Source organism: Lepidochelys olivacea, assembly GCF_965140295.1.
Source record: "Lepidochelys olivacea isolate rLepOli2 genome assembly, chromosome: 25".
Classification (NCBI taxonomy): domain Eukaryota; kingdom Metazoa; phylum Chordata; order Testudines; family Cheloniidae; genus Lepidochelys; species Lepidochelys olivacea.
The window spans coordinates 10,320,009-10,334,149 of record NC_140435.1 but is presented as its reverse complement, the minus strand read 5'-3'; the positions used below and the strand labels follow the sequence as shown (position 1 = coordinate 10,334,149).

Here is a 14,141-nt window from a genome sequence, read left to right as displayed (position 1 = left end):
GTAATGACACTTAAGTAACATTTGAGGTGTTGCTTGCGTATAACAAATGCCTCTGTAAATAACTAGCTACACTTTGATGGTGCTGTAAGTACACCTCAACATGCAGCTGTAGTGAGTAATACTGGCAAACTGTCCCATTGCCATCTCTGATGGCTCACCTATGGAGGGGCCCCTACTAGATGACATTCTTGTTCATTAGGGAACAGTTTGGGGTGGGGAAAGTTCTCTTATGTTCTTTCATAAATTGCTTAACCTTGTATGCAGTGGATGGAGGTGGCAGGGGGAGGGGGAAATACTACAAGATAATTCTCCACTCACACAAGTGGTAACTCCACAGCTGTGTGGAGTGGATGTAATGACTACACAAAGTAAAAGCCATGTAGAAGTAGGCCCTTTATTTCTCAAACTCTCTGGAGGATAACCCTTTCCAATAAAGCACAACCAATGACTTTCCTGCTAGTGTTCCCTGTCCTATTTTTAAATAAGCCCTTAGACAGGACATCAGCAAGACTCAATGAAATCACTAACAGCCTAGGAAACTCCCTCAAAACTATTCCCCCAAACATGTCTTCCTTCATGTGGCAGTAGAACAAAATCACTGCACTGGGGCCAAACACACCTGTATTCCTCCCCACATACCCCATATCCACAGCTTTATACACTATTGTAATTGAAGTAAATTCTTGATTGGAAAGACTTCCATGGACTAATGGAAGATATAATTAGGTGTAAACTGTGACAAAGTTCTGTCCTTGCCTCCATGGGTCCCATGTTTCCTGGCACATTTCACTAGCCTCAGAGGCTCACTGTGACCCTCCACATAACCCTTCTCTCTAGAGACAAGGATTACAGTCAGCCATTTTTATCATAAGCCAGTGAGGGAGGTGAGAAGTTATCCATCCTTGCACAGTCTCTCCATGATTAATCAGGGGGCAACCCAGGCCCACCCTCGGCTCCAGTCCAGGGACCCTAATAGTATCAGCTATGGTAGCTGACCTTTTAGAAACATGACTTAAAATTCCCTGGGCTACTTCCCCCACAACAGCCCTCACTTCCTCAAGCTTCGCTTTACCCTTACCTCAGGGCCTCCTTCCTTGTGCCTGATATGGTGTGTACTGCTCAGTCTCTCTAACAGCACAACTTCCTCCCACAGCTCCTGACATGCACATCCACCTGACTGATTGGGAGGCTTTTAACTAGTTTCAGCCAGCCCCTGATTGGCTTCAGATGTCCCAATCAACCTAGCATTCTCCCTGCCTTCTGGAAAGTTCTTAATTGGCCCCAGGTGTTGTAATTGACCTGGAGCAGCTGCCATTTTACTTATCCTGGTGCCAGGGATTTGTTTAGCCTGGAGCTAATATCTCCCACTACTTTTCTATAGCCATCTGACCTTACCCTGTCACAAAACCTATGAAATCTCACTGGAAAAACAATAGTGGTCTTCACCAATTTAAATCCCTCCACCTACCCACCCCTTCCAGACAGCTTAGTTGCATATGTGAAAGATGGTGTAAAGCCTGACCAAGCTCTTTACCTTTGAATGCAGTGGAGTGAATTTATGGGCCTTGGCAGTGGTGTTCCAGATTCCCAGCTCGATAAGATCATCGATTCCCAGAAGCCTAACCAATGCTGTATGCTGATATATACCTCAGGAACAACTGGACAGCCAAAGGGAGTTATGCTCAGTCATGATAATGTAAGTATTCTTGCCTAACTGCTATTGGTGTTCAGACGTCACTGGGATGCACTATTTTTTTTTTAAATAGTGTTGAGGTTGGAAGAATGGCTCTAGCCAAAATATTTAACATTGGGACATAATGGAAACAAACACAAATTAACTTTGGAACAGTTTCTCTTTTCAAGACCACTTTGTTTAAGCAAGATTTGGCAAAATTCATTTACTTCTGGTCAGAGTGAGGCGCATCTTGCCTACATTGTCATGCCCCACATGTGTATGTCCAACACACCCATGGCTTGGTCAGAATAGATCTCTAGGAAAAGATATTAGGCATATTTTGTCCTAAAAATGCAGACAACCATTTTGTACATGTTGAAATTAGTCTGTCACTACAAGGGCAGTTCTCTTTTTCTCCTATAACCCAGATCAGGACACTGAAACTGTTACTGGGTTTCTTGTAGACTTGGGCCCTACTGTTCATTACTGCTACTAATAGCTAGCTCTTAGGTCTTTTAAGTCTCAAATGTACAAAGATCAGTATCTTCATTTTACAAAGCTTAACCTTGGCCAGCATTCATGTGGGCTATTAATGACATACCCTCGCCTTCCGTCAAATGGAATGGCAGAGCCACTAACCTAGACACTCCTCCATGGTGGTCTCTGCATAGAGGTGACTGAAGTAGTTTGGGGTAGCTTGTTTCCCTAGTATTACTGATGCTGTTTTACACACCTTATGTAGTTGGCAATTAGTCTGCCAGCAAAAAAAGTCAAAACAGGTTCAAGAGATGCTCTGAAAGATTATGCTCTTTGTTCAGCTGGTGAATCTGTTAAGACACCAAGAGAGACTCTGAAAAGCAGAGTACTTGGATTCAAGGGCTACACCGTGTGTGTGAGGAAGGATAAGTATGGGTCAGATCAAAATCGAGTCTTTAGCCTAACTCCAAAAGCATTGGACTGGTTTGTTTTATGGCTGTGACTTGGTCTTCTGTGGATGCAAGTTCATACAATTTGCTTTTAAATCCTACTTAAGCTCTAAGTCGGGGTAGGCAAACTACAGCCTGAGGGCCACATCCAGCCCTCCAGACACTTTAATCTGGCCATCAAGCGCCAGATTCTGTGCCGCTCCTGGAAGCAGCAGTGTATGTCCCATCTCGGCTCCTATGCGTAAGGGCAGCCAGGGGGCTCCATGCACTGCCCCAACCCCAAGCACAGCCCCTGCAGCTCCCATTGGCTGGGAACTGCAGCAGCAGCGCCTGTGGACGGGGCAGGGCGCGGAGCTGCCTGACCACACCTCTGCTATAGGAGCCGGAGGGAGGACATGCTGCTACTTCGTCTTTGTCTTCAAGCATTCATGGCCTGCCATACAATTTCCATACCCAGATGTGGCCCTTGAGCCAAAATGTTTACCCACCCCTGCTCTAAGTGCTACAGTCCCAATCTCCCAGACGGTGGTTCTAGATTGAAAACAAAGTAGTACTGGCCACAGACACTAAAGCAATCAAGGCGAACGTGACTGAGATGTCATGGCAGGTTTAATCTCCGCTTTCTCTGTGTGTACACAGAAGCTACTTACAGAGTGTCTTTCCCCAATTCTCTTGATCAAAACTAATTCAGGACTGGATCCAGGATGCTTTCTTAGTGTCTGAACAGGCCAAACAGGGAACATGAGACTTTCCAGACCAGTGCTCCATCTAGTCCAATAGCCTGTCAAAAGGTTCAAGACTGCCCTGCTGTGAGCAATGATGGAAATACCTGCCCATAAGTGAAATTTCTTTCTGCTTCCTCAGAGTATAAATGACACACCCCTTCAGTCACCCCTGAGAAGGGGTAGTATAAAGGGGGAGGCAGACTGCTGCCCTTCCAGTAGCAGGGGGCTGAACATGTACTTGAAGCCTACATCTAGGACCAACAGAAGTAGGTCATAATACAGGATGAAGGGACTCTATTCCCCAAGACACACACATCTTTGTGTTATTGCTTCCAGGGATAATCAGCTGAACATGAACTCCCAGTGTGGCACTGACCTAAAGGGCTAATGCAATCTTTGGAAGCATAAATGGGAGAATCTTGAGTAAGACTAGAGGGGCTTTCCCTTTTTATTTTTTTATTTTAAATTGGTCATTGAGACCATAGCTGGACTACTGTATCCACAATTCAAAAATGATGATAAACTGGGGAGGGCTTGGAGGAGAGCCCAGAGAATGATTTAAAGGATTGGAAAACATGCCTTATAGGGAATGGATAGGCTCGAGGTGTGGGATCCAACTAGTCAAGTGCCTAAGTCCCTGTTTTGGCTCCACTGTGATCCACACCACTCCTGCTGAATTCTGTAGGCACTGAAACTCACATGGTGCCTAAGCTTCTTGTTCAGGGTAAATGTTCCCTCCATGCCTATGTTTCATGCTCCAGCCCAGCCTAGACAGTGACTTTCAAATCAAGGAAAGACCAGCTTTCAGTAACTAAAACCTCATGCAGAGCTTGATCTCATAGTGGCCTCCAAGGAAGCCCACTGGAGCAGCTCTCATTCAAAATCTGGCTGGAGGAGGGGGTAATGGTGGTGCCCACTAGCTCTTAGCCCCAATAGCTAAAGCACTCACCTGGATTATGGGAGACCCAGGTGGAATTTCCACTGCTGAGGTGGGCTCTACCACTGAGCTGTAGGACATTCTGATGTGGGGCGGTCACTGGACAAGAGAATGGGAATGACTGTGTAGCCCAGCGGTAGGGCACTCGCCTCCTGGGTCCAGTCACACATTATTTACACACAGTGGAACAGCTTCCTCAGGAGAAACTGAGCCCCACATCAGAATATCCCAGACCTCCATGGCTAGAGCACACTTGTTCATATGCTCCCTTCTCCCCCTCTGCCAAAGAGGGGGAATGGAACTTGGAGTTCCTGTTTCCCAGGTGTGTTCTAACTTCTGAGCTAGAAACTGTTTGTAAGGGGGCATTACCCCCTCCAGCCACTTTGTGTGGAGTGGGGCAGAGTCTAACTCAGTCTCATGAGAAATTACTTCAGTGCCTAAACTACCTCACTCCAGATGACAGGTTCCCATTCATGGATTGCTAAGCAGAGAGAGGCACCTTTAGGACACACCCCTCTGGTCCACATCTCCCACTGGCTATCTTAGCAGGCTTCCCACCTAACATGGCTTTTGTGAATTGCATTCTTAGGTGCCTATCTCTCTATTTGTTAGAGGAAGCTTAGGTACCTAACTTGGCATTATGGATCTCCATGTTTTTTCCTGTGGCTTTCTGGATGCCTAAAAGTTAGGTGCCATGATGCTCAGCATTGCAACACCTGAGTCCTTTCATGAATCCCACCCAAGGAGCACTAGGATAGTTAGTCTCACAGAGAAGGCTAAAGAGTGACTTGGTCAGCCAACAGGTATCTAGAGGGGGAACACATACCTGCTCAGGCATAGGTGAGGTTTTTTGCAGGAGTGGGTAGGTGAGATTCTGTGGCCTGCATTGTGCAGGAGGTCAGACTAGATCATAATGGTCCCTTCTGACCTTAGTATCTATGATTGTCTCTTCAGTCTAGCAGACAAAGATATAACAAGCCAATGTCTGGAAACTGATGCTAGAGACCTTCAGACTGGAAATAATTTCCCTCTTAAAAATTTAGACCTTAACCACTGGAAGAATTTACCAAGGCTCATGGTAGATTCTGCTATCTTAATTTACTAGCTGCCATTTATTAAGATCTTTCAGAAAAACATCTGTAGTTCAAAAGGAATTATTTTGGGAGTTCTATGGCTTGTGGTACGCAGGAGGCAATTAGATCACAGTGGTCCTTTCTGGCCTTGGAATCTAGTAATCTAATTCAGTTACCTGCTTAACCTTAACTGATAGGGCTCATTCTGATCCCCCCCAATTGGTTAAGTTAAACACAAGTTTCAAACTAGCCAAAGAGACCAGGAAAAGGGAGAAACTCTCAAAGTGAAATGAAATGTTTAATGGATTTAAAACACACACAGCATACTTTCTGTGAACTACAGAGTATCTAAACTTTAAATGACATCAGTGTTGTCCTTGCAGGCTTGTTCAGAACCACTAGTGTGAATGGTAACCATGAGATGCTTGTTTGCAGATAACTTGGACTTCACTATCAGCAGGGCGCTATGTACAACTGACCGACGCTACTGAGCAACAGGAGCTGGTGATCAGCTATCTTCCCCTCAGTCATATTGCTGCTCAAATGATTGATATTTGGCTGCCAATAAAATGTGGTGCACAAGTTTTCTTTGCTCAACCAGATGCACTGAAGGTAAGGACCACGCTACTTAATCTAGATCCCTATAGACAGTAACAGGGCTGTATCTTGGTGGGAGGGGAGTGTTGTCACAAGAGGAAACCTAGGTTGGCCATGAACAAAGCTGACAATCCCAAGAAATTCAGATTGTTTATCCAAGTAATAATAAATTACACCAATTTTGTAACATAAAACAGACCCTTAAACTTGAGACACAAGCAAGTAACTTGCATCTATTCACCTTTCTGCTGCGTATGGTACAAAGATGGATAAGGTGACCATGTACTCTGAATCTATATGAATATATTGGGTCCTTATGTCATTTTCAGACACTCTATTCTGCAACTTTCCTTTCTAATAGCAGGGTAGTGCCATGGGTTTACTGGCCATACTCCAAAATCTCTACCCTGATATGCAAAGGGCCAGGTTTTTGCCCTTCATGCAGAGTTGGCACATGTGCATCTGGGGCCCAAGCAAGGGGCATTAACATGCCCTGGCCTTTGAAAACCAGAGTTTCTGACAAGCACTCAGAAAGCAAACTCCTCTCCACGTTGCTAGCAATACAAAAAGGCAAGGTGGCTAGTATGAATGTTTCAGGGTTAGACTAATTGCTGAGCATGAGAGGTTAGTTTCTGGGGGCACTTAGCTTTTGCTTGGGAGTGACATTTGACACTAATCTGGCGTCCACAGTATAGTGGCACTATGGCATATTGTGATTTGGATTCCTGAAAGTTGAAATGAGGGCTGATTCTGGGTTTGTGCCCCTTGAAGATGAGTGTACTATAGGAATGGAGTACTCTACTCATTCGTAATAAGTACTGACTTAATCCACTGTCGGTGGCTTTTGGAAGGAAATCTAGGTGTCAACTAGAAACATCTTCTGAACAAAAGTGGTTTTAAACATTTAAAATTCTACTTCATTTAGGGCAGCTTGATAGACACATTACGGGAGGTCAGACCAACAGCTTTTATGGGAGTTCCTCGCGTCTGGGAGAAAATACAAGAAAAAATGAAATCTGTGGGTGCAAAATCATCTGCTCTCAGAAGAAGAGTGGCAGCATGGGCTAAGGAAGTAGGATTACAAACTAACCTGAAACGGATGAATGGGTAAATTTTTTTTAAAAAGCAATTTACATGCAGCCTGTAGATCCTAATAGCATATTTTGCTCTATTCTGATGGGATGCTATCAAATGTAATATACAGGATTCTGTCTTTAACTAATGGTCTGTTGTAAAAAGTTAAGAGCATCTTCTGAAACTAAGTAGAAGCTTGGCTGTCTAGGCTGTTCAAGGACTAGTGAAGAGTTCTGCACTTAGGAAGGAAGAATCCCATGCACTGCTACAGGCTGGAGACCGACTGGCTAAGCAGCAGTTCTGCAGGAAAGGACCTGGGGATTACAGTGGATGAGAAGCTGGATATCAGCAGTGTGCCATTGTTGCCAAGAAGGCCAATGGTCTATTGGGCTGTATTAGTAGGAGCACTGCCAGCAGATAGAGGGAAGTGATTATTCTCCTCTATTTGGCAACTGGAGTACTGCATCCAGTTTTGGTCCCCCCCACTACAGAGGGATGTGGACAAATTGGAGAGAGCCCAGCAGAGGGCAACAAAAACGATTAGGGGGCTGGGACACATTCTCTTATGAGGAGAGGCTGAGGGAACTGAGGTTATTTAGCCTGCAGAAGAAAAGAGGGGAGATTTGATAGCAGCCTTCAATTACCTGAAGGGGAGGTTCCAAAGAGGATGGAGCTCAGCTGTTCTCAGTGGTGGCAGATGACAAATGAGAAGCAATAGTCTTAAGTTGCAGTGGGGGAGGTCTAGGTTGGATATTAGGAAACGCTATTTCACTAAGAGGGTGGTGAAGCACTAGAATGGGTTACCTAGGAAGGTGGTTAAGGCCTGGCTTGACAAAGCCTTGGCTAGGATGGTTTAGTTGGGGTTGGCCCTGCTTTGAGCAGGGGATTGGACTAGATGACCTTCTGAGGGCTCTTCCAACCCTAATAGTCTATGATAAGAGACTAACCTGAGTCTCTTTCAATTCTTCTTTTAAAGGGCTTCTGAACTCCCAGTGGACTTCCGTCTAGCCAGGCAGTTGGTGTATAAAAAAGTTCGGAAAGGTCTCGGGCTGGATCGATGCACAAAATGCTACACTGGGGCTGCCCCAATTACTAAAGAGACTCTGGAGTATTTCCTGAGTCTGGACATTCCTGTGTATGAGTTGTATGGCATGAGCGAGAGCTCTGGACCTCACACAGTCTCTCTTCCAGACACATTCAGGATCACTAGGTATGTATTCCTCATTGTGGAGAGGAACTAGATAACTGACTCTTACATAAAGAAGAACTTCATTAGTTTCTCTCATACCAGAAACTTATAGACAACTTGGATCACTGCTGCCCTCCACTGAGACAGGCAGCTCCCCTCCTTCAGCCTGTACCAGCATCAGCTAGCCACCAGTAAGAGGGGATTGGGAGCAAGCCAACTTCTCAACTGTATAGCTGAGGTACAGGAATGGTGGAACTTGGCAGTGGCCTATAGAACAGGAGCTCTGTTTTAAAGCCTAAATCAGCCAGGCTCTCTAGGAGGCACAACTGAGAAATGGAGGGATAGAGAGAAACTGGTAAAAGGAATAGTCATTTGTTTCTCATGACTTCTACTCTGGCACACAACCATTCTTCATGATATAGTTAATACATTCAGTAATTTGTAATATATTCACATTATCTTTCTTAATCTTTGAAATCACAAGTCCCTGTTTATTCAGTGTTTGGAATAAATAGCTTAATTATAATACAATTTTCTAAACCTAAGGTATTCTAAAACAATCTTCTGAAAACACTAAGGGCAGATCTATGCTTAAAATACTGCAGCCAGGCTGCAATGGCACTTCAGTGAAGACCCTACCTGTGCCAGTGGGAGGGCTTCTTCCATCAGTGTAGGTAGTCCACCTCCCTCAGAGGCAGTAACTAAAACAACAGGAGAATTCTCTTGTCAACCCAGTGTTGCCTACACTAGGAGCTAGGTCTGTTTAACTGCATCACTCAGGGGTCTGGATTTTTCATATCCCTGAGCAACATAGTTATAGTGACTTAATTTCCTAGTGTAGACCTGGCCTAAATGCCTAGTACAGGGGTGGCCAAACTTGCTGAAGCCCCGAGCCCTGGCAGGTGCATCTGGCTCTTAAACTTCTGGAGATTATTGTATGCAGCTTGGAGGGTCAGTAAGTTTGGCCACCCCTGGTCTAGTAGGTCCTAATCTCTCTAGTTAATATCAGATCCATTGTAGGTCTCATTACACTACACTGACAGGCAGCTTATAAACAAATGAATTCCTTGCTGAAAGATGTGACACCACAAAGCCATGAGACATACTCAGGTTGTGCAAATACTTTTAAATTTTAAGTGGTACTGATAGGGAATCTAACAATTTATAGCTTTTAGCATACTGAATCTTAAGGAGAATGTGTCCCTGTTTTAGCTGTGGAAAAGAGATTATAGGCTGCCGGACAATGATTTACAAGCCAGACAATGATGGCAGTGGAGAGATCTGTTTCTCAGGTAGACACATCTTTATGGGCTATTTGAACATGGAAGATAAAACCAAAGAGGCCATTGATGATGAAGGCTGGCTCCATTCGGGTGATCTTGGCAAGCATGACAAGAATGGATTCCTTTACATCACTGGAAGAATTAAAGGTAATACCTCATCCTTGGTTTGAACTGTCTGGCTGCACCATCCTGTACTATGAACTGTTACTACTTGCAAGCTAAGTAGGCCTCTATCGTGTCTTGGTATCAAATAAGTACCTCAGGAGTTATCCACTTATGACCTAGCCTGGCATCAAGGTGATGTGGTAGGGTATTCTAAATGTGGTGTAAAAATGCTGCAAAACTAAAGAACAAATTGTAGAAGTCAAGACTTCAAAAGGGGGTGGGGGGCTTAAAGAGCCAGTGGCCTGCTCTGCAACATGATATTGTCTAAGGCTGAGTCTTGCTGGCTATAGTCTGACTTCAGGGAATCAAGACTGGCAGAGTAACTCTTCTAGTTTCAATGGGCTGTGGTATTAGCTCTTACCACATCCACCTTCTCAGTTAGATGAGCCAGCTATTTGGATATAAAACTTTGTTAAGGGAAGCCGTTCCCAGGAGTGGCCTGTATATGCCACTCCTTGCTATGAAGGACACCTACTTAGATCACAGATCTGCTTTTGTATCTGTCCTATAGAAACTTGATTTATCCGTCCTAGTGTGTCCTCTTCAGAGAGAAATAGTTGATCCTTCCACCTTTGTGCTGTCAGTAGCACAAGCGTACTAGGGGAGGCAGTGGGGGGGAAGGATTAGCATTTCCCTCAGGGGGATGGGAGGGAAACTCTCTGGCAGCAGATCATTATACTGCAGATGTAGGAGGCACTGCTTGGCTGTATAGGGTATCTGTACACACCAGAACCCTAGTGGAAGACTCCATTCACTGAGTGGTGGGGGGGCAGTTGGTGGGTTTTTTGGTTTGGGTTTTTCTGGGGGGTTTTTTCTTTGGCCTCCTCTATACAGCTGTTTATACCCATGCTATCTGGGCATGTGCTATCTGTACCCCTACATTCTACTGTAAGGGAAGAATAGCCTTCATCCCATCTCCCCTGGCCCCTTATCCTCTTCTCAAAGGGTCTAAAACTGCCTAGTTCTGAGCCACTGTAGCAATGTCCCCCTCCTGTCTCACCGCTCTAGGGCACCTCAGACTGTCGCTGTCTACCCCTACCCAAATACATGGCTGGTCTTGAGTCTTTTGAGTACTGAATAGGCACCCCTCTGCATTGGCACAGATAGGGAAGAATCTGCCTCTGGGTCCTCCTCCAGTTCTGATACCTGGCTACCAGTACTAGAGTTCTGGTAAGGACTGGGTTAAATAGGGTCCCTCCCTGCCTGGGGTGTAGAAGTATGGCCCAAGACCCTTCCTTCCTTCAAGGAAAAGAGTAGTGAACAGTTAGGTAACAATAGCTTAATGGCTCCAAATGACCCCTACAGCAACAGCTCAAACTCCATAATCCCAGATGGTGGAGTCTCCCCAGGACCTAAGCACAAATAAGGCCAAGGGAGGGGATGGGGAAGAACGACTAATGGCAGATAGGGCTGAAGACCTTTTTTGTTCTTTGAATGCAAAGGAACAGCTAGTCTCTTCGCTCTTGGGGGCAGTTCCTCTCTGGGCTTTCCTAATGGGAAGATTCTCCAGATCCTAGTTGGATCTGCACAAGTCAGGATGACCATTGTCCCAGGGAATCTTAGAGTACTAAGCTGTTAAAAGGTTCACCAAAAAATAACCTGATACTCAAGGCCCCATGTACTACATAGCCAACTGTACCTAAAATTCTTCAGTCCTAAGTTCTCCAGTGCATTAGTGAAACTCCCCTCTACAGCAGTTTCAAATCTGTTAGTCACTTGTGTATTTTAATAGCACAGCAGACCATGTATGTCTTTATTAAATTGACTTTTAGGGACACATCATTGTTTGGTAGCTACAAGACTGAAGTTGGCTGTCTAACATGTGCAAGTGCTGTAATCTTTGCATATGTCAACTTGTCTCTGAAACCTACACTTCTCAAAACACACACAACTGAAACTAGTGAAAGATCGCATTTTCATAGTTATGCCTTACTGTCTTCTAGAGCTCATCATTACTGCTGGAGGGGAGAATATCCCTCCTGTTCCAATTGAAGATGCTGTAAAGGACGCTGTTCCTATAATTAGCAATGCTATGTTAGTTGGAGACAAGGCAAAATTCCTTGCTATGCTTCTAACTCTGAAGGTATGGTTCTTTCCATTATCTCCTAATAAGTAGCCAGAAAATAAGATGAGCTATCTATCACCTTAGCCAGAATAGCTGTACTCTGGGAATAGAAGAGTTAAGAGGGCTTGTTGCTGTCAAATCAAAGATCTGAAACTGTATCTAATACCTGCAAATAAGCATTTCACAAACTAATCTTCTGATAAACACCAAACAGCATGTCATGCTGTAACTTTAAATTACAAGAACCTGACTGTAAGAAGTACATGGGAGCAACTGACTGCATGTTTAGAGTCTATGGCTATAGTTTGGTTATGAAAAGGTGCAATTCATCCCTCTATATACATATTCAGCAAAATAGAAGGGAGTTGAAGTTGAGGACATGGAAGCAGTAAGATGCAAGAGGGAAAATGTGGTTCTCACTTGTAGCTCCTCCCCAAACCTCATCCACCATAGCAGTGACAAGCTGTAGCTTCTTTGTTTAAATCTGATTTGCTTTAAAAGTTTCCCAGGTTGGTAATGACAAGCTCAAGAGCCTGTAAAAACACCTGTCTTGATCTTTTTACCAAGGAAGATTGAGCTCTAGATTTCTGCAGACTAGTTCCCACTCTCCATAATAAGAGCTGTTGGGTGCTGAGCTGTTAAGAGACCGTGACAAAGCAGTATGGGAAGCCTGTGCTGCATGCCTCTCCCAGATTCAATGCATTTCTTTTTCTAACTCCTAGAAATGCCCCCAATAATCAATGGGAAAAGAGCGTGAACCACAACTGTAGCTGTAACAAAATTAGCCCTAGAAATCCTCTACCTACTTCTAGAGCAGCCTAGGTGCTGAACAATTTTCCCCCAGCATGCTGAGATCTGAGGGGTTTCACTTGAACATCATCTCCTTCAACTACCAGGCATCAGTGAATTGGTAAACTATTGCACCAAGGTGATGTGCTTCTGGCTGTCTGCTTAGGATCAGCCAAGGTAGTAAGAAAATAAACTTTGCTGGGTTAAATAAGCATGTGACTGTAGAAAACTACTATTTTCTGTAGTGTAGCTAATATGTAAACTGTTGAACCAGTGAAGTCATGGTTTTTCTGTCCTTCCTCTTACAGTGCACTGTAAATGAAGAATCAGGGGAACCAGAGGACGATCTTACTCAGGAAGCCATAGCATACTGTCTCAGATTAGGCAGCAAAGCTACAAAAGTCTCAGACATTGTAGGTGGCAAAGACAAAGCTGTTGATGCTGCTATCCAGAAGGGAATTGCATTAGTCAATGAGAGAGCCACCTCAAATGCTCAGAAAGTACAGAAGTGGGTCATTCTAGAAAAAGACTTCTCAATCTCTGGTGGAGAGCTAGGTAAGTGACCTGAGCTGCTACTACACTAGAAACAAATGCTGGACTCCTGATTTCAAATTAGGGGGTGGCTCATCTTCTCATTGCCCTAAAGTCCTGAGTGATGTGATCTCTTGCATGTATTATGATACTAAAGGCAGTCTTAAACTGCCCTGTGAATGTAGTGTGTGTACTCCACTGTACTGGACACTCAAGCAACAGAACTGTAGGAGCCTGTCAGCTAGGTAGGTTGGACAACAGCCACTTTTGGCACTCTGAAAGTCTGGCATGTAGTAACCAGAAATTGGTTGAGGTTTCTGGTTGACAGGAGAGAGGGGAGGAGATGCTGTCTGGCTTGTGGGTGGAACTGGTTGTGACCTTGGTCTTAGAGTGGGATGACTTAATATTTCATTCCCAATTCCAACAAGCCTTGCTGGTAACCATCTGCACCCTGGCATCCTGTTGTAGCAACTTGTTGCTGCATCTGTAGCAGTTGAACAGTATCCAAATCTTTGATTTAATGTCCAAGCTTCAAAGTGAACATCCCCCAGAGGTATGGAAATTTGCAGTTTTGGAGTTAATGATTTCTGGTGCCTGCTCCTACTTAGGTCCAAAAGGGCAGAGTACTCTGAGGGGCACAAGTAGGTAGCCATTTGCAGGGCTGCTTAATTGCACTAGGTGAGGGAACCCGGTTAATCTCAGAGCTTGGCTACACTTGCGAGTTATAGCACATTTAAAGCAGCCCTGGGTGCCCTAGCTCACTACCTGTCCACACTGGCAGGGCACATAGAGTGCTCCTGGTACTCCACCCTAGCAAGAAGATTAACACTTGTTGTGCCTTGGCTGAAACACCCAGGTGTCAGTGTGAACAAGGTGTTGCGTTACTGCACTCTGCCCTTAAGTCATGTGGCCACTCTTCCAATCGTTTTTGGAATCTCTGCAGGAATGCAGATATGCCCTTCAAAAGCTCAGTTTCTGACAGCTGGCATGCTTATCAGGAGGGAGAGCTGCTATCTGAACTTACCAGACAGCAGGCTGACATGCTTTCAGCCCCCCCAACCCACTCTCTCCTCCCCCCCATACACACAACATGCTCCCTGTCAACTCCACCC

At 44.8% G+C, this 14,141-nt stretch overlaps 1 protein-coding gene across 3 annotated transcripts in view; it reads left to right on the top strand.

Annotated features, from left to right (window-relative positions):
- Nucleotides 1-14,141, top strand: part of ACSBG2 (acyl-CoA synthetase bubblegum family member 2) — a 37,893-nt gene that overhangs the window by 21,115 nt on the left and 2,637 nt on the right. For all 3 annotated transcript variants that reach the window (XM_084614322.1, XM_084614323.1, XM_084614321.1), the window contains exons 8-14: nt 1,547-1,696; nt 5,772-5,948; nt 6,859-7,040; nt 7,984-8,217; nt 9,409-9,626; nt 11,588-11,727; nt 12,807-13,053. In XM_084614322.1, the coding sequence (XP_084470448.1) occupies nt 1,547-1,696; nt 5,772-5,948; nt 6,859-7,040; nt 7,984-8,217; nt 9,409-9,626; nt 11,588-11,727; nt 12,807-13,053 (1,348 nt within the window). The remainder of the gene's footprint in view (nt 1-1,546; nt 1,697-5,771; nt 5,949-6,858; nt 7,041-7,983; nt 8,218-9,408; nt 9,627-11,587; nt 11,728-12,806; nt 13,054-14,141) is intronic.